This window comes from Stegostoma tigrinum, chromosome 3, assembly GCF_030684315.1.
Source record: "Stegostoma tigrinum isolate sSteTig4 chromosome 3, sSteTig4.hap1, whole genome shotgun sequence".
NCBI classification, from domain to species: Eukaryota; Metazoa; Chordata; class Chondrichthyes; order Orectolobiformes; family Stegostomatidae; genus Stegostoma; species Stegostoma tigrinum.
Window position 1 is genome coordinate 89,960,586 of NC_081356.1, and position 26,345 is coordinate 89,986,930.

General features: G+C 40.0%; 1 protein-coding gene across 8 annotated transcripts in view; it reads left to right on the forward strand.

The window, feature by feature from the left end:
* Positions 1–26,345, forward strand: part of fam172a (family with sequence similarity 172 member A) — a 534,183-nt gene that overhangs the window by 40,763 nt on the left and 467,075 nt on the right. For all 8 annotated transcript variants that reach the window (XM_048526906.2, XM_059644752.1, XM_048526905.1 and 5 more), the window contains one exon: positions 21,945–22,010. In XM_048526906.2, the coding sequence (XP_048382863.1) occupies positions 21,945–22,010 (66 nt within the window). The remainder of the gene's footprint in view (positions 1–21,944; positions 22,011–26,345) is intronic.

The window sequence follows — 26,345 nt, forward strand, 5'->3', positions numbered from 1 at the left end:
CATTTTGAGTTCTTAGTGTACAATGTATATCATGTAAAAATGGCGCAGTGAAAATGATAAACTCTCATTTGTGGTTTCTTAAGGCAGGACATTTTTTCTTGGATAACAAAGTGTAGCGCTGATGAGCACAGCAGGCCCAGCAGCATCTTAGAAGCACGAGATGCTGCTTGGCCTGCTGTGTTTATCCAGCTGTACTGTTTGTTATCTCAGATTCTGTAGCATCTGCAGTTCCTATTATATCTGATACATATTTTTTTTCTTGGAATTCTTTTCTCTGTGCAGCAGTTTTTGTCCATCCACTATTTTTGTGGCATCACTAAGAGAAATTTGAGAAATTTGCTTTTCCCACATCTTGCGAAACTTGGAGTTTGGAGATAGTTCAGATACTGTGTAATAGAACGTAGAACAATACAGCGCAGAACAGGCCCTTTGGCCCTCGATGTTGCGCCGACCTGTGAACTAATCTGAGCCCCTCCCCTACACTATCCCATCATTATCCATATGCTTATCCAAAGACTGTTTAAATGCCCCTAATGTGGCTGAGTTAACTACATTGGCATGCAGGGCATTCCACGCCCTTACCACTCTCTGAGTAAAGAACCTGCCTCTGACATCTGTCTTAAATCTATCACCCCTCCATTTGGAGCTATGCCCCTTATACAAGCTGAAGTCATCATCCTCGGAAAAAGACTCTCACTGTCCACCCTATCTAATCCTCTGATCATCTTGTATGTCTCTATTAAATCCCCTCTTAGCCTCCTTCTCTCCAATGAGAACAGAGCCAAGTCCCTCAGCCTTTCTTCATAGGGCCTGCGCTCCAGACCAGGCAACATCCTGGTAAATCTCCTCTGCACCTTTTCCAATGCTTCCACATCCTTCCTGTAATGGGGCGACCAGAACTGCATGCAGTATTCCAAATGGGGCCGCACTAGCGTTTTGTACAGTTGCAGCATGACATCACGGCTTTAGAACTCAATCCCTCTACCAATAAAACCTAACACACCATAAGACGCCTTAACAGCACTATCAACCTGGGTGGCAACTACCCCCGAGTTCCTGTGTGTTGCCACTTTCTGCAGATTTTTTCCTACTTAAATGGTACTGTTCTTTTGTCTTCCCTTCTAAAATGAACAACTACACATTTTCCCATGTTATATTTAATTTGCCAACTTTTTGCTCATTGACTTAATCTATCAATATCTCTCCATATACTGTCAATATCCTTCTCATAACCTGCCTTTCCAGCTACTTTTATGCTGTCTGCAAACTTGTCTTCAGTACATTTACTTGCTTCCTCCAAGTCATTAATTGGGAATAGCTGTGGTTCCCTGTGAAACCTCGCTGGTCCGAGGTCGCCAACCTGTAAAAGAATCCTTTTATCTTCACTCGCTGTTTCCTATCCATTAGCCAATTTCAAGCATTTTAGCTCCAACACCGTCGGTTGTTATCCAATGACTCAACCTTTCGTGAGTACCTTGTCGAATGCCCTGTGTTTGTCCAAATTCAGTACTCTCCCCACTCTGGCTGAGACTTTCTCAGAAAACGCTAATAAATTAGTCAGACACAATTTCCCATTAATCACCATAAATTCAAAACTGCCCTTCATTGTCCTATTATTCTGTAATTTTTATTTTTAACACCGGACCAGATGAATTCAATGTAAGAAATAACATTTTTGGAATAAAGTTTGCTTTTGCTGTTAACTATGCAAACCTGTGAAATTCTATTAACATATTATGACAGCTGGATAAGAAAACCTACTATCAAAACTATCCAGGTGACCATGTTTTTTTTTTAAACCTGCCACTATTTAAATAAAACTATAAATTAGTTGCTGAACTTTTGGTTGGTTTGCGGTTATGTGTATGTGACTTGAAATTCAAAAAAGCTATGGTCGAATCTGGCTTTATTTCTCACTTTCATAGAAGTAGTTAGTGTCCTCAATTTTGATTACAAGTTGAGGTATGATGCCATATTTATCCAGCAAATTTAGAAAGAAACTGTAGTGGTCTTGTTGGTAAGTAGCTCAATTCTACCAACTATCAAAACCCATTTGTATGAGCAAATAGCCTTTCACAAACACCACAAGTCTGAGAAATGGAGTGAGTTAAGGCCTTAATTGCAGATTACTGACTATCATGCCATTTTTAATTCTTATCTCAACATTGTAAACTACACTTCTTCAAATAATGTCATGGCCTTTTCCGAAGTGAAGAATTCCTTCACAGTTTATGAAAAACACAGCTGAAAATGGTTATCACAGCTCACTTAACCATCACTTTATTTAGATCCATCTACCAACAAAGACATTGGCCCTATTTATTATCTTGAGAAGTGTGTCTTGGATGAGAGTACAGCTACCCTCTTCCCTCTTATACACTTCCAATATGTAAATAATATGTCTATGATATTTGAATCTGTAGCTGTTTTAAATTTCTTGACACAGAATCAAATGATCTTGCTTTCTTGGATATTTAGCTGTAAGTTCTTTATTACTATATCCTGTAAACCTATGGTAACTACTTGAGGTTCCTGCAGTTTCATTTGCTGCAAGATCTACCAATCCGAGTCAAACAATCATTCTCTTCTGTCCTCTCATGCAGTGTGAATGATGGTTTTTGCCCTTGTTGGTATTCTTGCAAATTGTTTTGAGTGCAAGACAAAAAAGCTTCAACAAAATGTTGTTTTTCACAATACTCCAGACCTAAACCAACAAATAACAAAAAGAATAATATCGTTATTAATACAGATGGAGATAATTTAACCTGCTGTATCTGTGCTGATGATCTCACTTAGTACCATTCTCCCATAATTAGATGCATTGTTTCTTTTCAAGTGACTGTCTAGAATCTTTTAAATGCCCCAAATGAACCTTCTACCATATCTAGTAGTGCTTTCGAACCTGAGCCATCTGTTGTATAAAAACATTTTTCTCAACTCGTGATTTTCTTTTTGCTTCTTTTACTCATTACTTTGAATCTGTGTACACATGTCCTCAATCCTTTCATGAATGGGAATATTTCCCCCCTTTTTTTACTGTCTCCAGATTTTTGAACTTGAATACATCTGACAGATACTATTCTCAGTGTTGTCTTTCCAAAGAAAACAGTCCTAACTCTTCCAGTCTATTTGCAGAACTGAAATTTCTCATGCCTCGTACTACTTTTGTAGACCTCTTTTGTACTGTCTTCAATGCATTCACATGCTTCGTAAGTAGCTGTGCCCAGAACTAGACAGTACTGCAGCTGATTCCACACTAGTGACTTAACATGTTCAACATAACCTCCTTGCTCTTGTACTCCATGCCCCAGTGATAAACTCTAGAATACTCTATGCTTTGTTAAGCTCTGTCAAGCTGCCCTGAAATCTGTAAACACGATACATTCAGCTTCATGTATTGCTGCACACCTTTTAGATTTCTGCCCTTATGTTTATTGTGACTACGGCCAAGGAGAAAAATCCTGGACCCCGGTGCTATTGCAGTTTCTGAGCCTCTTATTCCCTTTCCTTTGCACCCTTCTGGTGCCCGGAATTGGAACCATAGTCACAGTGAGTTGGGAAATTTTCTGTAGAAGTTCATCAAAATGTCTTGATTTCCATATTCTAAAGATTAAGTTTTTCTTTTCCTGTCACACCATTGTGTTGTCCTTTCATTATAGAGAGGTGACTGGTAGTGGTTTAACCTGATGCTCGCCACATCTGAAGAAAAGGGAGAAGTTGAGAAGGAAGTTGGTAACCTCAGCTGGTACAGAAATTGAACCTATGATGTTGGCATCAATCTGCATTGCAAACCAACCATATTCCTCTATTTACGAAGCCCACCAAAAGCTGAGGATTCCGTTTGATACACTTCACAACCAGGAAGGCAATGATTTAGTCCTAATGTCGCTGGACTAGTAATCAAGAGCTCCAGGCTAATGTCCTGGGGAGATAGCTTCAATTCAGTTGGTGAAATTTGAATTCAGTAAAAGTCTAGAATTAATTTCAACCCTTCAACCATTACCAATTGTTGCTAAGATCCATCTGGTTCACTCCTGCCTTTTAAGGAAAGTAATGTGCTTGCCCAGTCTGGCCTATGTGTAACTGCAGATCCAATATAGTTAACTGTTACCTGCCCTCTGAAATGGACTAGACAGCCAATTATAGCAAAGGCAACTAAGGATGAGCAACAAATGCCCAAGTCCCATACAACAGTAAAAGAGCCTAATGCTTTGCCTGACAATTACATACAAATTGGTTGTCCATATAATGCAGATGTATTCAAGCTCATTATCCTGACTTTCCTTCACTACCATTGGCTCAAAATCCTGGAATTGATTCTGGAACAGCATTGTGGGTCTACCTACAGCATATGGCCTGGACTGATTCAGCACAGCAGCTCACCACCTCCTATTCCAGGGTAACTAGGAACAGGCAAAAAATGCTGGCCTGCCACTGACACCCTTGCCCAATGAGTGATTAAAATGAATCTGCACTTATTTGAAAATGCAAAATCTAGGCATCCTCTGGTGTTAACAGAAAAGAAAAGTGATAAATATTTTCTCATTTTAAAATTGAATTGAGCCAATTTTAAACGTGCCCAACATAAAGTATATAATGAGACAGAAAAGTATTGCAGCTGATGCAAACCTGTAGTATTAATTGTAGGAGAGTACCTCACCGACTGGGGACAAAAACTCAGGAGGCAGGCAAGATTCTGGCATGGAAGATGTTTGTTCAAGCAGAAACCAATTGATGTAAAGAGGGGGCCAAATAATCTTCCTCAAATTAGAAGGGAAATCAATGACACACTTTTATTTTTCTGGTGAAGATACAGCATTTTATACACTCTTTGTAACATTGTATTTGATCAATGTAGTCAGTGTACTTCACTGTTAATCCATGCGTCCAGTCCTATGGTGCACCTAATCAATGATGGGCATTCCCTTGGACAAACCCAGATTCCCGAGGTCTTATGGCTCTTGTAATCTCCAAGCCTTGGGATCTTTCTATGTATCCTATTCATTCGTGTTCCAAAAGCTTACTGGCTGCGCTCCTTCGGATCTTTCTCAGGCTTCTTATCTCTAAGGACAGTGTGAATTCGATTATTCGATGCACTGTGTTTTATTTGATCAAATTCAGCCATTCCTCTAATATTTCGCAGTTAACCAATTACATAATGTTAAAATAAAAAGTCAGATGGTTTTAATTAATAGCTATAAGATTAATTTTTGTTATAACGGGTAATATTATACAGCTGCTTCTACTGTTAGCATTTTGTCATTTATGGTTTGTGAACAATCTATTTTCAGGGCACAAGAGAAGGCATCTCCTACACTAGTTAACTTTCTCATCTAGGTTTAAGTTTTTTTCAATGCTGGTATTCTGGTTATATATTTTCAACCAACTTCTGTGATTTAAAGCATTTTTAACTGGAAACTATTTAATGTTGTAGGTAACTTCAAAGAAGCAACTATTTACTATGAAATAACTTTAGCTCTTACCTTTGCAGCTGCTAGAGGACTTAATCTAGCGACTGATGTTATTCATTTATTGGGACAATTGTCTTTCATTAATAAAGTTGGGGTTGGTCATTTATCTGTCCTAAGGCATCCTTTCATCCGAACTGTCTCAGATGAGAACATGCAGCGTTCTTTTATTGACCTAGCAGTTCTGATCAAAAGTGCCGTTGTATTTCACTGTGTGAGCAGGCTGCTTAGTTTTGGTTAGCTTCTGTCTACTATCTCGTAATCCGGCATGGGCTGCTTAGTGTGTTCAGGAACAGGCCACCTTACATGGACAGGTAAAGGTCAGCCCTACATTAGTAAAAGATCTTGGCAATACATCGTGGGCCACAAGCCCAGATAAAGAAACAGTCAATGCTTCAGGTCCAAAATCTGTACTAGTTTTGCCAAAGGGACACTGATGTCTATCTCTGTTTGCATGGATGCCTCCATGCTTCCTGAGCACTTCCAATACTTGCAGAAAGTATAAAAATAATTAAAGAAATGTAGATCAAATGAGCAATCCAGCATCGTGAACTCAGAGTGTGATTTTGACATGGATTCCAGTGGCCCCTCAGCCATTTTCCAGCCTCCTTCAAACTGGAATCCAGGGAGTTCATCCTTATTTATAGAAATTACCCTGAGACTGGAATTGCCCGAGGCTAGGGGCCTTGAATGAGGAAGGACCACTCCTCTTTGAAAATACCATCCATTTCTGTTTAAACAGAATTACGATTACATTGCCCTTAAAATACATCCTGTTTTAAGCTTGTTTGTACTATGTTGTTTTATTTTGTTTGTATCTGTGTATTACAACCCATATTTCCCCAATGAATTCAGGATAAAAACCTTCTAACAATTTGTTTTTGGCAGAAAAGTGGAGAGATTGTTTTAAATTCCTTTTCCCCTGAATCTAAGTTGCTTTGTACAAAAATAAAAAGAGCAGTGTACATTGTCCAGCTGAGATTTGCTGATCTGGGGGAAGAACTGTGAGACACTGTAGATGTGCAGGTCGCACTGGAATCACGGCTAATGCCCACCACACTTGGCCAGAATCAGAATGCAGGGGAGTGAAGGCTGCAGCACACAATCTACTACAGGGGGTTGTTTCGCTGACACCACTCAGACACATGAAAGCCTACTTTCACAGGCTGACTGGAGCTTTGGGCAATAGACTAACTGCTTGAAGGTGACAGACCTAGGGCCCAGTGAGGCTTTAAGGCTGTCCATCCCAGCCTTCATCAGCTCTTAGCTGCAAGCTGCCATGTGAGGAGCATATCCCTCCACAATTTAGATTAGTTTATTACTGAATATTTTAAAATGTTAGACAGGGGGTCTCTCAATCTTATCTGAAAAGGCACTTGGTGCTTTTTCAGTGGTAGAAGGCCTCATAGAAACGTAGAAAACAGGGCCAGAGTTCATTGCCTAGACCGTTGGGTACAGGAGTTTTCTTTATTAATTCACAGGATGGGGGTGTCACTTTTAGGCAGCATTTATTGCCCATCCCTAATTGCTTAGAGGGCAGTTGAAAGTCAACCACATTGCTGTGTCTGGAGTCACATATAGACCAGACCAGGTAAAGATGCAGTTTCTTTCCCTAATGGACATTGGTGAGCCAGATGGGTTTTTTTGACAATCGACAATAGATTCATGGTTATCACTAGATTCTTAGTTCCACATATTTATTGAATTCAAATTTCACCATCTACCATGGCGGGATTTAAACCCAGAATGTTTTCTTGGTGTCTGGATTAATTGTCCAATGATAATACTACTAGGCCATTGGGTTGCACAGGACATTGATGAGGCCACTTTTGGAGTCTGTGTACAGTTCTGGTTGCCCTGCTATGTAAAGGATATTATTAAATTGGAGATCTTTCAGTAACTAATTACCAGGATGTTACCAGGAGTGGATGGTTTGAGTTATAAGGACAGGCTGGGAATTTTTTCCCTGGAGCATAGAAGGATGAGGAATGACCTTCTAGAGGGTTGTAACACAATGATGGGCAGAAATAAGGTGAATTGCAAAGGTCTTTTCCCTACGGTGGGTAAATTCAAGACTTGGGGACATATTTTTATGGTGAGAGGGGAAAGATTAAAAGGGGACCTGAGGGGCAACTTTTCCACACAGTTGGTTCATGTGTGGACTGAATTGCCAGAAGAAGTGGTAGATGCATATACAGTTACAACATTTAAAAGACATTTGGAAAGATATGTGAGTAGGAAGGGTTTTAGAGGGATATAGGCCAAACACAGGCTAATGGAAGGAGTAGTTTAGTTTGGGGGGTAAAAGGTGGTCAGCGTGGATGGGTTGGACCAAAGAGTCTGTTTCTGTCCTGAATGACTACTGCTTCTATTGGTGCAAAACTCAATTCTTACCTGCAGCACTCCAAAAAGCATTCTCATTGCGCTTCAACAAGAAACCCAGTATCATTTGCCTCAAATTTGGTTTTGAAATAACTCCACAGAAGTCACTATCCTGTTAGCAAGCCACCCTTAATTTACATCTGTGGCTGTGGTGAATAGAAGTTATGTCAGTTAGGGCTCCCTGATTGAACTACATATACATCCCCAATCAGGGAACTCATTCTGTTGACCTGGTTGACCTTGTTACAATCACTTTATCCCTCCCTGCTGAGTCTGGGGATGTAGGCCTGTTTTCTTTTGTAGGCTGTTCTGGGACGTGTTCACACCACGTCCAGTTCATCCGACTCAGACTTGGATACGGGTCACGCATACTAGACCGTAGCCCACCCCTTGCCCCTGGAGCATCTCGAACGATATTCATCTCCTCTCTGGCGGTAAAGGTTTGGCAGTGACATCCGCCATGCCCATCTCAGACTCCAGGGTTTCTTTGATGCTAGATGGTGGTGAAGAACCATGCTTGGATAGAGCAGCGTATTTTGCTTAAGTTGCTGTTTTGGTGTGTCATGTTACATTCACTGAAATGGACTGAGTGCTGGGATACATTCTCGCCACTATGGAAATTTTGCAAAGGCAGGATCACAGACAACTTGGCTGCCAATTCAATGAAGGTGACACCAGTTGAAGTCTTTAAGACCCTGATTGTGGGTGATTTTCCAGACTTGCCAGGGTTTTGCTGATTACTCAATCCCCTGCCCCACAGGGAAAGCTTCATGAGAGTTATTGGAAATAGAAAGAGGGTGCATGAGCAAGAAACATGCACCAACCCACCCCTCCTCCTCCCTCCCCCCCCCCCCCGCAAAAAAATCTGGACGATAGCTTTCCAAAGGAGCCAAATTCTGATCAGATAATTATGTCTTTCAAATTGACTTCTTTGTTCATTTTTAATGTGATGCTTGATTCCTGACCTGCTAAAGCTGAATCCACCTGTGCTGCTGCTTTATAGCTGACCACCTCTGTTTTGGACGAGTAGCAACAGAATCTTATTCATTGTCATTAATTGAACAGTGAAGGGAGAGGTGGTCAGTAAGGAGTCCACTCTGGGAAAATAACTTTCCTGGCCTGGGACCCTGTAAATTTGAGTTCGGTACAACTATATGGTCCCAACCCAATATCTTGTCACCTGTGGTAAAATTCAATTCCTATAATTTCATAGAAAAAAGCTTCTATGAGCTTGTGATAACAAGGTGTAGAGTTGGATGAACACAGAAGGCCAAGCAACATCAGAGGAGCAGGAAAGCTGACGTTTTGGGTCTAGACCCTTCTTCAAAAAAAGTTGTTTTTTTTCTGGCTGGCACGTACCGGTAATGGATTCCATTAGTAAGATCTGCTTGAGTCACAGTGCAGATTTGTTTTGCCCTGATTTCACCTTACATTTAACAACATGTGATTTTGCTTCTGTTGGCTAACTCCGTTGCGACGATAGCCTTTGCTCTAACTGCATTTGTTGTCCAAATCATCAATTTTTGAATTTCTCTTTTCTGGGAGTTAAGTTCATTGCCATCTTCTTGTGCACGGTTTGGGATGGTCAGCAAATGCTGGCCAACTTAAAAAGGCTCACCCCAGTGAATGAATGTTTAAAAACCAGACTAGTGTTACACAGCAGTCAAAAGATTTTTCTGTTTTAATGTTTAATGTTTACCATACATGTTTTACATCTTTTAAAGACGTGGCATAGTTTCCAATTTAAGACAGGCCTTAGCAAAAAATTGGGGCTAATGCTTTGACATCAGACAGCATTTGCCCCCTGTTGTCTTCTAGAGGCTTATGTGCAGACTGTGGCTATTTCATTGGTTAATGAATGTGTACATCAAAAGAATCTGTGCAATAATTCTTTCTTTTCTAATTTAAGTTGATGTCTGTTGTACCCTAGTCAGTTCTGTTTGGGTGTTTGCTGTAGGACAGCTGTTGTCCATCTTTTAAAATATCAAGTTTGCCATTAGCATTGTTAAACCCTGGTGTTGAATTTACACTGTATATTTGAATCTCAAAATCCTAATTTTAGGGGACATCCTTAACAAAAATTGCTGCAGTAATATTTGTGCATAACTGAGAAAATGTTTGCTAATTGTGAGAGCTATCTCTGATCTTCTCTGGTATGGCCTACTATTTCGACAGGAGTGAAGAGATAATCACCTGAAGTGGATATTTGTTGTGAGACTCATTGATGTCCTTTTTAGCGCAAGGACATTATAATCTAAAATCAGTGTACCTTGGTTTCTTTTTCTCTCAGTTTTTTCCATGGTTAGGGAAACAAAGCATGTGCTTTTTACACCTGATTTCATAGTTGCCTTCATCGTGGAAAAGGTTGCTGGCCTGTCACCAAAAGCTTTCGCTTGAAAGGAACTACTACTTATTGAGCATGGCTGACCAGGAGACTCTTTTGTTCTTAATATTAGCCATAGGCCTATTGGGAAGATTTGCAGTTGACATACTAGCCTGTCTGGCCATGTTATGAATTCACCTTCAGTGGCCATCCAGTGAGTGGGAGGTTGTGCACCACAAGACTTCTGGATTTTCATTAATTTTAAAGAATCAACTCACATTAAGTAATGTATTTATTCTGTTTTTAACAATTCTTAACAATGAAAATTACGCATTTGAATTTATTTTCAATGTTCTGATACTGAGCAATGAAAATTTTTCCTCCTGTAATATCATGGTGTCTTTCTTTGTTTCTTATTTCATGAAATATCGGTATCTTTGGCAAGAGCAGCCATTCATTTCTAATCTGAGCATTGAAATAGTTCTACATTTGATGTTAATTAGGGAGTTACAGGATTTTGACCTAGTGATGATGAAATGGCCATGAAGTTCTAAACCATGCATGACTTGGAGACAGCTTTGTCAATTACAGTATTCTGTGTGACACTGCTTTGATTTTTCTTCTCAATGTTTGAGGTTAAGGATTGAGAGTTGTGTCTGAGAAAACCTCAGCGAGTTGCTGTAGTCTGTCTTGGAGATGGTGTAAGCAACAGCCACAATGCGTAAATAATGGAGGGAGTGAATATTCAAGTGGTGAATAGGGTGCTTTGTAGATTGTTGATGCGTGTTAGAGAGTTGTGAGGTAAATAACTTGTTGCAGTTGTTGCCACATGATTTCAAACATTCATCAATGTCACATGCTAGTATAAATGACTGTATCATGAAAATAATTAATTCAATTATCTATTTATTTTGATGGTGGAAAAGTGAGTTTCATACCCCTAATAGACATGAGCAGAGATGAGTGAGTTTTGTGAAAAGTATTTGTGATTTGTGCTCGTGTTTAAAAACGTACAAGCTAAGTAGATTTGTCCTGTGCCCCGTGACCAAAAAAAGTCTGTGTGTGTGTGTGTGTGTGTGTGTGTGTGTGTGTGTGTGTCTATTCCTAAATTCTGTGGAGCAAAACTTGTCTTGCATAAAAGTTATTGCTTCCGGCTACGATTTGCATTCACTATTAGTAAATGTAAACAATTCCCTAGAAGCTAGTATTGCAAACGTAATGGTAGTTATGTGAAAACTTGTTTCTTTTTACCTCTGCTAACCACGTTGATTATTTTTGCTGGTCATTGAACACTCGGAGCTTGCAAGAATTTTTCAAAAACACATGCTCATGTTATCCAGGTACCCTAGAAGTCTCCAAATAGTGAGAGACAGAAGAGGAAATCTTCATGAAGCTGTGTAAAAACTATAATGTCATGATGTTGGTTTCATAATCACTCAAGTATCAATTGGAATAGTATTAGACTGACAGGTTTGATTGGTGAGGAATTTATGAAGTATATTCATGAGAACATTGGTGGCCAGTGTATTTTCACGTCCCTAGCAAGGAACATTGCTGAATATAGTTTGGCACTAAGCTGAGCCAAGTGGACCCAGTGTCTCTGAAGTACTTTGATAAAAGCAATCATTATATCATAAGGATGAAATGAGTAAAGGAGAGGAGCGAGGATTGATTTAAGAGGGCAAACATCAATGGATTTGGAAGGAATCTACACAGTTTAAAATGGAACTGAAGACTGACAAGAAAACCTGTAACAAGATAATGGATACCTTTTTTAAAGGTGGAGATGTTTTAGGTATAGGCTTGGACAGAGTATTGCATCTGGTTCCGGCCACTGTAACTGTAGGATGTCATATTACTTATGATAGCAAAGAAGGGATTTACTAGACTTTATCCAGGGACAAAGGATTTTAGCAATGAGGTTAGTTTGGACAGACTTTGTTTGTTCTCCTCAGATTCTGACAGGCTTGGAAAAGGCAGACTAGGAAAAAACATTCACCATTAACCCATTCTTTTAAAATTATGGATGTAAATTTAAGATTTGGAGTAACAAATACATGATTGTGGGAGTAAAGCCTTTTTATATACTGGTAATGACCTGGGACTTTTTGTCAGCCAGGTTGGTCAAAGTGAAGGCGATCAACAATTTTGGAAATAAACTGAATGGGCCCTTAAAGGAAATAAACTTGCAAGGCAAAGTGGTTAAACTAAATTAAGGAAATGGGCTTGGCTGAATTGCTTTACAGAGAACCTCCTTCAATCCATAAATGGCTATGGGCCATGTGTGTGCAGGGTACACCAGTAAATTGAGATCATTGTGCTATCTGCATGGCTCCTGTCAGCTCCTACCTCTTCCTTGACTTTATGAACAGTTGAGAAGGTGTTGGGTGAGTTACCCACCATCACCCAATTTGAGGCCTTTAAGAGTCAGTTAAATCTCTTGGTGCTTGGAATCAGGAAGAGAAGACTGAGACCAGCGTGCAACCTGACACAGTTAACCTTGCAGGCTGCTGCCTAGTTGATACGTAGAGTGCCTTTAACAAACAGTTCCAGTTGGAGGTTAGCTTTGCTTTTCTACCCCTGTACTCTGACCATCATGTCCCCTGCCGCACAGGGCCTGTCAGCCAGGCCCTACAGTGTCTGGATCCATCTGTGTGTGTTATCTCCTTGGCCTACCAGCAGCTGTTACCTTTGTCACCTTTCCAGCTGGTATTGGTTGGCAGCTGTATGAGGTGGGTTGTCTTTTTAGAGATTGATCGATGTACCATTTCATACTAATTAAAGGACCATCACCCTGAAAAATTAAAGTGGGCATCTGAGTGGAAGTAAGCACACCACTCATGTTTTAAACTGGTATTTAGAGGGCCCACCTTCAATACATTATCTAGCCTTAACTCTAAAACATTATTACAACAGCTCTTGCTTTTCATAGTTAATCACATTCAAATGGAATTGTTTTATTCCGATCATTATAATATTTGCTTTTGAAGTATGGAGGAAAGTTTAATGTTTTGTAGAAATGTTCAGTCTTTACCCTGTCATTTTGACATTTACAAATCTATATTCTTGCTGAAATCCACGAAGCTCCTGTTGCATCTACAACTTTGTAGTTTGTGAATAAAATGTTACTTATCTTTCTTATGGATAAGCAAAGTATGCATTTTGCTAATTTTCCCCATCACAAATATTTATGACAATAATTGATAAATATTCAAGATACCTTTTGATGTCTTTTGAATTCAATATGGTCCAAGGGACAAGACCATGATGATCAATTTACAATATTTGAACTTTGTCGAATGGATTTTAACAAGTTATTTACTTTAACAAAGAATGCTGATGTACACCTGCAATTGAAGAAATATGTATTTGACACTCTGACATCAAAATTATGGAAATTTAGTAAAAAATTGGGTACAGAACAAGGCCATTCAGTCTAATATATCACCACTGGCTTAATCAGTCCAGTCTAATTGCTCCTTCTGGTTCTTGGCCCATTAGCCCTCTGGGTTCCACTATTTTAGCTGGAATTTGGTTTGCTCAGTCAGCTGGACAGCTGGTTTGTGATGTGTTGGTTCAGTTCCCAAGCTGACTGAGGTTACCACTTATCTTCTCAATCTCTCCCCTGCCCAGAGTCATGGTGACATTCAAGTTGAATTCAGTACCGGTCATCTCTCTCATTATAGAGCAGTTTATGGCACTATGGTGACTTTTATTTTCTCTTTTTCAGTACTTCAAGTGGATATCAGATTTGTTTTCTAAACATGAGTGTTTGCCTTTTGCCTCTACTATCCTTTCAGGACACCACCTTTTACAGAAATGAGCTCCATCCTGTCGAATGAAAGAATGGTACATCTATCAATCTCTAATTCTTCCATCAATTTATTTTATTGCCTTCTGATTATTGATCTTCCAACTAACAGAAGAGTGCATATCCTTTCTATTCCATTTAGTCCCCTCATAATTTATATGGCCTAATTATTCTTCCCTCTGCCTATTCTATTCCAGAAAACGTATGCCCTGCCTATCATATCTTTTAGCATAATTACATTCTTCATTTTGGAAAATGTTCGTAAATCTCTTCAGCAAACTTTCTAGTGTGATCACAACTGTTTGGTGATGTGGTGACCAGAACTATGCCTTCTTCTCGCAGTGGCCTATCTTGTGTTTCATACAGTTCTACTATAACGTACTTGCTCAGATACTCTGCATCTTGCCCAAAGGAAAATATTCTGTATGCCACCATGACTACATTATGATCCATTAACATTTTAAAGAGAAATCTGAACTGTGCATTTTAACCATTGGAACTATGCCAGAAGATTTACTTCTTACAAAAAGAACACAAACTTTATTGTACGTAGAACCAATTAACAAAAGCAACTTATATGCAAAGCTCCTAAATTTACTCCTTGCTGCCACCAAGAATTTTCGTGGACAGTGCAATATCTTAAAGGTTATTTATTTTTATGGGGAATGAATATATGTGTGTCATAATCCTCAGCTCCAGCTGTCCTGAGGTCAAATTTTCATTTATCGCCTCTTGACTCAGTTCCTTGTTATGGTTAATTTTCAGCTCCTCCAAGCTAATTTGCTGGATACTTCCTTTGCCACAAGTGACTGTGCAGGACTACTGAAGGTCCTTTGCCCAGTTTGAAACGAGTAAATCTTCCACACTGTTCCTTTTGGAAAATTTAAACTGAATGCAATTGCATGGTCAGTGATGGAGTTTGTTGGTCTCCTTACACAACAGGTCTCCATATCCTCATTCACTGTGGCAATCTTTGAGTCCCCATGATTTTTCAGCTTGTAATGGGCTATCCTCCGTTTAGATTGACTGTCCCTCATTTACAATTTCTTCTTTATTTTATCCGTAATTTACTTAATTAGATCAATGTCTCACAGTTTATTGAAAGGTTTTAAACTAACCTTTTAGCTGTAATTTCTAGCATAATCTCTCAGGACTTTGTTTGCAAGCATTGCAGACATCATGTCTCCACCTGTTTAGCTAAGCCCGCTTGTTGTTTGATCTAACCTTTCTAGCTGTTATTCACCTAAGGCAGCATGGACCTGACCTTTCAATTGGGATAGACTCCAAACATTCTTTAATCGTATTTAACCCCGTTTCTACTATTAAACTTTAGTTCTTAAACACTCCTACGCTAAAGCACATGAATTAGGTAATTGCAACAACCATCCATCTACAGTTGGGAATTTGTAGATGTTCACACCAAGGCCAGTCAGTTCCTATGTGCCTTGCACTTTGTACCATTTATTGTGTACCACCTTACCTTGTGTGAACCCCAGAAATGGATTGCTTCACACTTCTCTGGATTGAATACTCCATTTGCCACTGTTACGCACACTTGACCAGTCCATTGATAATTCTCTGGCATCTGAAGCTATCTGCCTCACTATCAATCATACAATCAATTTTCATATCATCTGAAAACATTTTCTTTAACTCCCCTACTTTTAAGTCTAAATCATTTGTATATTTACTTGTGTCACATACAGCAAAGTACCCATTACCGACACTTTCCTGACCCCATTAGGACCTGTCTTTGAATCACAAAAACACCTATTGGCTATTACCTTTTACCTTCTCATGTGCAGCTTTGGTCTCCTTATTTATGGAAGGATGTAAGTGCACTGGAGATGGCTAAGAGCACATTTACTCAATTGGTATTTGGAATGAGTGGGTTATCTTATGAAGATAACTTTGGCAGGGCTTGCTTTGTTTAGCTGTAGTTTAGAAGAGTGAGGAATGACTTGAATAAGGTGTATAGATCCTGAATAGTCATGACAAGTTGGATATATAAAGGATATTTCCTTGTTTGAGTCAGTCTGGAATTAAATTTTAATTTTAAACTTTTAAAGTTCAGGATTTGCTGTTTCAGGACAGAGAAGAATCTGTCTCTTTTAGAAGTGCCTTTGGAACTCTGCCTCAGAAGGTGCTGGAAGTGTGGTCATTATATATTTTTAAGGCGACGCTGATAGCTTCTTATTAGGGAAGGGAATCGAGGATTATGAAGGTTAGATAGAGAAATTGAAATTTGAAGCACAACCAAATCTCACATGATTTTGTTGAGTGGTGAGTCAGGCTTGAGGGGCAAAATGCTATACCTCTGCTCCTATTTCACTTGTTCATATGACCCTTGTTTCTTGTTTATGAAAAATTAAATTATGTCAGTCAAACACAACCTTAAGAAATCTATGCTGAAAGTCCTTGTTGAGTCTTTAATCTAAAGTAATAGTTTATACAATCTCTTTGGAAAATTTCAATAATTTAACTGTCTTTGATGTTAGTGTGGCTGATCTGTGTTTAATAGTGCTATCCCCTTCTCCCTTTTTAAGCAAAAGTACGGCTTTAACAATCTTCTAGTTCTCTGGTACCATGCCTGAAGCAAGAGAGATTGGGAAACTTTGGTTCTAGCTTCTGTTATATTTTCCCTTTGCGGTCCTTAGTGGCCTGAAATACAGTTTAATTTCAGCCTGGTGATTTATCCATTTTCAGATATGCTAATTACCTTTTAATATTTTGTCTTTCACTGTCCAATGTGTTATATTTCTCCCTTTTGAGACATAGGTTTAAGAAACAAGAGGCTGTCAGCACCGCTTCTGAAAAGCGTATGTATTGGCAAGGAAGAAACCAATGATGTTTACTGTTTTAAACTGGACCTGTCTTGAACCACAACAACTTCCAAACCAATTTGAATCAGGCCACTAACTGATGATGATTTTTTTTTTTGAAAATTGTGTGGTTGTCAGGCTTTAACTTGTAGAGTTGAGACCCAGAAATGGTCCTCACCTTAAGACTAAAGTTCAGATGTTGTATCTGCATATAATTGAGATTTCGATTAAATATTTGCTGATGTTACTGTGCTAATATAGGATGAGCCGCAGGGAAATTCTGAATGGAGTTTATTCTCCTTGTCAGTATGATTTAATAATAAACTCAAAGCTTTTCTATTTTGATTATATGACATAAACCCGCTTTTTGTAACAAAGGCAGATATTGCTGGTGAAACTCAGCAGGTCTGACAGCTTTTGTGTGAGGAAAGCAGAGTTAACATTTTGAGCCTGGTGACTCTTCAACGGAACTGTTTGTTAGCAGCAAGAAAAATGTGGTATTTATGCTGACGACAAAGTCGGGAGGAGGTGAAAAGGAGAGGTGAGCAGATAGGTGGAGATGGAGCCCTGGGAAATAGAGATTTAAAAAGGGGTAAGTAAGCAAGGAGATTATGGATAGCAAGTCAAGATAGAAGGAAAACTGATTAAGTGATTAATTAGAGCTAAAATATGGAGAAAATGGGCAAGTTGCACTGAAAGCAACCCAAGTAGTGTGATAATAGGCCTAGGAGGAGCTGTATGAGCCATGTCAAAACAGACATGGTTTGAGTAAAAACAATGAAGGATGGAATCAGGCTCTAAAGTTGTTGAGTTCCTGAAACTGCAAGGTCCCCGAGTGGAAAATAAGATGTTATTATTCAAGCTTGCAAGAAGGCTCACTTGAACATTCCAGCAGCCTATAACAGAAATGTTGGGGTGGGCACGCAGTCTGTTGAAGTGGCAGGCAAATAGCCACCTGAGGTCAGACAATACATGGGCGTTCCACTTCAGTGTCCAGCTCATTCAATGTTCTACCAAAAAACAGTTTTGCTTCCTTTCAGGCATTAAGGAACGCAAGCTAAAACAACTCCAAGACACCCACACCCCTCTGAATGTTCCTCCTCTCCTCACCTTTGTCCAAGCCCCACCACTTAGCAGGTATTTACTATTCCTTCTGACCTTACAGCCTGTGCTGAATGTTCTACGCTCAATGAGTATCTTAGATTCGTTCCTCTGCACCCCTACCTCAGTAAATTTCTGGATTAGACATGATATTGAACTCTTCTTCTTCATCTCGACTTCCTTGCCCATTTCCTTACACGGGAGTCCTCTCCCCTTACCATTGATGCCTTCATCCACCACCAATATAACCGTTCCACCAGGAAAGAGGCCTTTCCCTCTGGCCTTTTTACCTGCAGTCAACCTGTTCATTGAGAACTGTTGATGTGACATTGGTTGTGTTAATTGCTCTACCACCCCCTTACCACCGTCTTACCCATTTGAACCTATCTCCGCCTTAACCGGCTATACTCCATGCTCTCAGATCCAATCCTGTCTTTCTCATCAAGCCTGCCATCAAGGGTAGTACTGTTGTTGACACGTGTACTGTCATTGACATTGTGGAGCTGAGAGCCAGCTCTTGGACATCTTCTCCTTACTACTCCTGGACCATGACCCCACCATTGATCATCAGGCCATTGTGTGCACTCCTATTGCCAATTCATCTCATTTTTACATTTCTCTGCAATAACCACCTAACTGAAAGTCTCCCAACTGCATACAGCCTGCTTCTACCTTCCCCTTGGAATCAACAAACAGGACTGCCCTGGCAGATCATTTTTTGTGTTCTGCATGTCCTGCCCCATAGAACTTATTTTTCTGACCTTGACTCTGTTTTCTTTCCATGTGCAGACCCTCCTGACTTAAATTGTCAGTGAATTGTGAATGTATGTTGGTTTCTGAATTTCCATTTTGTGGGCTCCTCCTGCCTCCTCTTCATCAGGCACATGCAATCTGTTTACACAGCTTATCAGGATGATCACAGGGCTCTCCATTCCTTCCTGGAAAGAAGGCATAAACCGTCCCTCTCCACCACCATCCTCCTCCACCTGGCCGTGCTTGTCCTCACTTTTAACAACCTTTCCTTTAACTCCTGTCACTTTCTTCAGGCCAGAGGTACCGGCTTGGGTATCTGCATGGGCCCCAGTTTTGTCTGTTTCTTTGTTGGTTATGTGGAACGTTCCTTGTTCCAATCCTACTTGGGTCCCTCCTGACAACTCTTTCTTTGGTACGTCAATGACACCATTAGTGCTGCTTCACTGTCTGTCTGATTCTGAAAGAGAAAAATGTGTCAGTTTTGCTTCCAGTTTCCATCCTGACCACACCTTCTATCTCCAACTCCTCCCTTCTCTTCAACATCGCTGTGTCCATTTCTGAGGATAGGCTGTCCACTGATATCTGTTTCAAACCCACTAACACTCTCACAGTTATCTGCATTATACATATTCACACCTGCTACTTGTAAGGACTCCATCTCTTTTCCCAGTTTCTCTGTCTTTCTCGCATCTGTTCTGATGATACTACCTTCCACACGGGTGCCTCACAAATGTCTAGCTTTTTCTGCTACCGTGGTCGACAGGGCCTTCACAGGTTCAACCCATCTCCATACTTTTTCCCTCATTGCTTCTCTTCCCCCAGCCCTTAGTTACCACTCTACCAGCCTCTGTTTCCAAAGGATAATCCACGATTTTTCTCATATCCAATGGAATACCACAACTAGCCATATGTACCCCTCCTGTTTCCTTGCTTGTTAATAATCTGCAGGGACCATTCCCTCTGGGACACACTCATCCACTCTTCCTCTCCTCCCAACATCGCCTCATATCCTCATGGCACCATCCAGTGCAATTGCAGAGGTTTAACACCTGCTTGTTTTCCTCCTCCCTCATCATCCAAGGCCCTAGACATACCTTCTAGATGAAGCAATGATTTACCCTTACTTCATTTGATCTAGTATCCTGTATTTGCTGTTCACAATGTGAACTCCTCTACACCAGAGAGATGAAATGCACACTGGGTGACTGCTTTGCAGAGCGTGTATGTTCTGTCAGGAAAAGTTACCCCAAGTGTTTAGTTGCCTGCCACTTCAACTTACCACCATATTTCCACCTCAACATTTCTATTGCAGGCCTGTTGCAGTATTCCATTAAGCCTCAGCATAAGCTCGAAGAAGAATGTCTCATTTTCCATTTAGGGACCCAACACAGGATTCAACACGCAATTAAATTAGTTCAGAGCCTGATTACATCTATCCATGTTTTTTTTTCTGGTCCTGTTAAGGCATGGTTTGCTTTTAACACAGTCCATTCTCACACACTCCTAGGTCTATTATCACATTATGTGGGTTGCTTTCAGTACAGCTCACCCATTCTCTCCTAGTCTTAGCTCTTGTAATCACTTACTCAGTTTTTCTTCAGTCTTGACCTATTACCCATAATCTCCTTGTTTACTGACCCATTTCCTATATCTATCTGTCTCTCTGGGCTCCATTTCCACCTGCCCACTCTTCTCTTCCTTTCGCCTCCCCCACAATTTCATCTTCAGCATTTTCTTCATTGCTAACCAGCAGCTCTAATGAAGAGCCACTGGACTCAAATGGTTAGCTCTGCTTTCTGCCCACAGATGCTAAGGTTCACCAGCAAAATCTGTTTTTGTTTCAGATCTCCAGTGTTTGCAGTTGTTTATTTTATTTGATTTTTGTAACTTTTTTCGTTTGAGCGGCAAAAATTGCTTTACTTTCATTCTTTCTTTAGATCCCAGTGGTATTCTATTTCACTTTGAACCTTTCTAAAGCCTTGCAAGTTTAAAAAAAACCTCCTTTAGCCTATTTTTGCTCCGTTTGTTCTTTTCATTTAATACCGCTCAGCATCCATTTTTGTTTCTGTGAAGTAGCTTGGACTCTGACGACATTAGTTACTTCGCAGAGGCAAAAATAGCTTCTAAATTCCCAGCTTGTTGCCAGAATAGTAGGACAGCTTGACATGCGCTGAGTATTCTGTTTAATATTCTCCAATTTGGTTATCAGACGTTGACAACTTCAGTTTAAATAGTAAGTTTAGCAATAAAGCAATTCTCATCAATTTAAATGGTTGTTTTGAATGGAAGTAGCCCAGCAAAAAGATTCTAGCAAGATGGAGTGGATTTCTTTATTGCATTCAATGCATACCGATAATGTGTGTGGTATAAGTGATTTTAAAAAAACAGTAACAAGAAACCATGATTCTATACCTATATTTAAAAATATCATACAGTGTAATCTCAGTTATCCATGTAAGGGAAAGGAATCCTAGCAGATGATAGAAATTGGTGGATAAATGAAAGCTGATTGTTGCTTCACTCACTTCGAGCATATTCTTTTTTATTTCGGGTCTCCTTGGTTCTTGTAAGCTTTTCATCCCTCTCTTCTGCTACTGCCTGTAAGATCAACTCATGCTGGTGCAACTGATTTGCCAGCTCAAGTGTACTTGTGCATGTGCTCACAACCTAAACTGTCAGCTCCACCTCAGAGCTGAGAGCCAGCCAAAAATATTCCTCTGAAGCCAGAAAACCTATCCTATTTAGCAAGATAAATGCCAAAGACTGCATGTGTTCATCTCCAGTGATCTTGGTAACCTCAGCTGAGATCAGTGTTGTCGAACCAGAGACTTAAAATTGATATAGATCCTGTCTTTTTAAATGTTTACCTGTGCCAGTGAGCAGAGCGTCAAATATAATGTATACCCTGTTCGCTATCATTGAGGCTTGCTGAAAAACCTCGGCTTGGTATTGATTTTGCTGGTAGCTGTCGATGGGATTGCAAAAGATAAGTGTGTGCTGCCTTTAGTGCTCCATTCTATGTCATGAGACACCTTAAGGGAGTATTCTTAGTCAAAAGTCTTGGATTCCTAACAGTCGGAATGCAGGACACGTTGAGAACATTGATTTGAGCAGATCAGCTGATCTTTCCAACAGAATCAGGACAGTGAAGGTAAGTGTTTTTATCTCTGACCAAAAGCAAGAATGAGGCACGCAATAGATAATCAGATTTCACCTTAAGCAATACATTTTGAATATTGACACTCTATACTGTATAATGCTTCAATGAAATTGTGTCTTTACAGATTATCACACACTTTGTTTATGAACTTTTAGAAAAAGAATGTCATTTGAAGAAGGTTTATCTCCCGGTAAGTTAAACTTCTGAAATATTGCAAACATCTGTTCATGCACATTTACTCAGTTGCCATTTGCAGAGAAATTTAATGTTATTGTATTCATGAAATTCTGGAAATTTAAATGTCATTTAAAAGGATGTTAGATGCTTGGAGAAAAAGGGCTGTTGAAGGGTTTGAAGTCTTACCCAATAATTTAGTCAAATTGCTAATAAATGCTGGCCTAGCCAGTGCTGCCCACATCCTGTGAATGAATTGAAGTAGTAACCCCAAGGATCAGGCTAATGCTCTGGGAATCCCACCAATTGCATATGGCGAAATTTGAATAAATCTGGAAATCTAATGCAATCTACTATTGACACTAGAATCATCAATCGCTGTAAAATCCCTTCTGGTTCCCTAAGGTCCTTTTTTGGGAAGGGAATCTGCCATTGCTGCTTGATTTGACCTACATGTGACTCCAGACCTACAGCATTGTGATTGAGTGAACTATTTTCTGAAAGAGCCTAGCCACCCATTCAATTGTATTAAACTGCTATAAAGTCTAAGTAAAAGAATGAATTGGACAGACCACCTGCATTGATCTAGGCACTGAAGATTACAATGGTATAAAGCCCTGACCACTCTGCAAAGTCCTCCTTTCTGGTGTTTGTGCCAAAATTGGGAGATTATCCCACAGACTAATCAAGCAACAGCCAGATATTTGTTACATTGTGACTAATCTGTAACTGAAGAAGCTGTATCTAGGTATCTTTGTACCAAAGATGGCACTGCAAATGATGACTTATAAACTTTTTGCTATGCTTATTGCGTACGTGACAATGAAACTAGTTCAATTCAGTATTGCATGTCAAGCGTGATTCCATGTGTAGTGTTGTCCCACATATAGAAAAATAGAAAATAGGAGCAGGAGTAGGTCATTCGGTCCATCCAGCCTATTCTGCCATTCATTATGATCATGGTTGGTCATGTAACTCAATAACCTGTTTGTGCTTTATACACATCCTTCCTTTGAGCCCATTAGCCATCAAGTGATTTCTTGAAATTATACAATGTTTTGGCTTCAACTGCTGCCTGTGGTGATGGGTTCTGCAAGTTCTTGAGACACCATTCTGAGAGGCCTCTGTATTAACTTCAGACCCACACAGTTTCATGGCATCAGATGCAGGAATCTTCTGCTGTTTATCACCTACAGGACTTCGCTCACCTGATTAATTAGTACTCTTTCATTTTGAATGCAAGTCAGAAAGAAATATTGAAGATGACAAGGGGTCAGGTGTAATCTGGGTGAGGGAGCTCTCTGTCTTTTGCCAATATTTAACTCAATAACACCCTGAGTGACTGAGCTGGCTTAGTCCTAAAGGTCGTAACAGCCAGACTGGGTCTTTGGAAGGTGACGAGGGAGCCCACGAGAGAAAAATGTTACCAACCAACCTATCATATCTCTCCATGACAGCACTGGGAGGAGTGACCACCACACTGTACCTCTGGACACGGGGTCCCATTGAAGTTGCCCTCCACTATCTGTGGCACTGCCACCATGCAGATAAAAAAAAAAGTCCAAATAGATTTGGCATCTCAAAACTGAGCATCTGCGAGGTGCAATGAGTCACCGACTGTAGTAGAAATTAAGGTCCCAGTCTAACCTCATAACTTTACATATTCCCCATCTGCATTTGCCACTTAACTGTAAGATCAAACCTGGTTCAGTGAAGAGTGCATTGGAGCACTCTGGAATCTCAGTCTTGAACATTTCATTTGAACCTGAATCTACACCTTTTGTGAGACTAAATGCTATATTTACTCTAACCTTATGTGAAAAAGAAGTACTTCCCAACTCTCATAAATGATGACGCTCTAATTTTGAGACTGTGCCCTGCTGTTCTGGATTCCATTGCAGGAAATAATTTCTGTGCGTACATTTTGAGCACTTGTAGTCTGTCAACTGCTTTAATCGTTTGAAGAAGCCTGATTAGTTCACTGTCCAAATTCTGAACTCGAAGACAAGTCAAGATTTTGCAGTTTATCTAATAAAACTTTAAAACTCTGAAATTATTCTGGAGAATGCTTGGGGCAGTATCATGCACATGTAAATGTGAGGTGTCAACCTTGTCAAGCTACCACATCGGTCTATGTGCATGCCAAACAACATAAGCAGCGGGCAGCAAACAGGCCTAAGTGAACCCACAGTCAACACATCATGCCTGGATTCTGCAGTCCCGATTATATCCAGTGGTGAATGATGATGGACAGTGAATTAATGAGGCAGAAATTCTTCAAATATTCACATCTTCATTGATGGATAAGCCAACCCATCAGTGCAAAAGTCAAGGCTGAAGCACTTCCAACAATCTTTACCCGGAAGTGCTGAGTATATAAACCATGTCAACATTCTCCCAAGGTCTGCAGCTTCACAGATGCCAGGCTTCAGCCAATTCAAGTCACTCCACATGAAAGTAAGAAATGGTGGAAGCCATTGGATACTGGGAAGGTTATGTGCTATGACAATCCCAGCACAGCACAGAAGACTCGTGTTCCATAACTAGCTCTCCTCGCTAACCTACTCCAGTCCAACTAAAACTCCGGAACTATCTGATTTTAATGTGAAAATTTGCTCACATACATCCTGGCCACAAAAATCAGGACATATCCAGCCTGCTAAATTATTGCTGTGTTGATCTATTTGCAATTGTTAGCAAAGTGATAAAATTGTCAGTCAACTTCACTATCAAGGAGCATTTGACTGAGTGTGGCATCAAGCAGATCTGGCGAAATACGAGTCACTGGGAATCTGGGAGAAAGCTCGCTTCAAGTTGATCATGCCAAACACAAAGAAAGGTCGGAGATTAATCGTCTCCGCCCCAGCATTGTTCATGACTCCTCGAATGAATTTTGAGGGGGAGGTAATGGCCTAATGGTATTATCAGTGGACTGTTAATCCAAAGTCCCTGATAATGTTCTGGGGACCAGGGTTCGAATCCCATTATGGCAGATGGCGGAATTTGCATTCAATAAATATCTGGAATCAAAAATCTAATTCTGATGGTGAATTCGTTGTCGAGTATCAGGACAAACCTTTCTGGCTCACTAATGTCCTTTTAAGGAACATTCCACACACATCAGGCTATGCCCAACAAGTGCAAATCCAATCACCACCTCTTGACATTCAATGGCATTATCATCACTGAATCTTCTAATATAAACATTCTGGGAGTTGTCATTCACCAATGAATGAACTGGGTTAGCCATATAAATCATATAACTACAAGGACAGGTCAGTGGCTAGGAATTCTGTACATGTAACTCATTTCAGGTCTTCCTTCTGCATGTCCAACATCTCCAAGATATAAATAAGGAGAATGATGGAATATTCTCCACTTGCTGGGATATGGGCAGTCCCAATAATACTCATGAATCTCAATGCCATCCAGACAAAACAGCTGACTTAACTGGCACCCATCCACCACCTTCAGTGATCATATCCATCATTATCAATGTTCGGTAGGAGTGTACCGTGTACAACAAGCTTTCCAGCAATTCACCTAGGCTCCTCAACAAACCTTCCAAGTTTACACCCTTTGCCACGTTTCATGAATGAAAGCAGGAGATTGTGATATTGTGGAAAACAGCTTAATGGGTCTCCATCTATGCTGTAATGTTCTAGCACATTAAAATAGAACCACAAATGCAAATTTCGGCATGTATCCCAAGCACCACTACATGGTACAGATAAAATTATTTTCTTGTGGGAGCTAATACGAAGAGAAACCTTTTCTTTGTGGGTTATTTGTCTGTGGGCACCTTGTCCAGCTTTGGAAGCTAGGGTGAATGAATATTTTTAAAACTGAGAGAGATTGACTCCTTGGTCACATAATGTTGAGGCCACAATTAGTTCAGTTATGATCTTATCAAATACAGGCTTTAGAGTCCAAAACAATTTAGAACCAGGAGCCATTCAGCCCTTTGAGTCATTTAAATGCTGATTTGTACCTCAGTTTATCGGTTTTTATCCCTTGACACCCTTAACCCAAAATAAATTACATTCTCCGTTTTGAACATTTCATTTGAACCAGAGCCTACATCTTTTGTGAAACTAAATGCTGTATTTACACTAACCTTATGTGAAAAAGAAGTGCTTCCCAACTCTCATATAAATGATGAAGCTCTAATTTTGAGACGGAGTCCTCCTGTGCTGGATTCGTTTGCAGGAAATAATTTCTGTGCGTACATTTTGAGCACTTATAGTCTGTCAACTGCTTTAATCATTTGAGGAAGCCTGATTAGATCACTGTTCAAATTCTGAACTCAAACGAACACAAGTCAAGATGTTGCAGCTTACCTATCTAACTT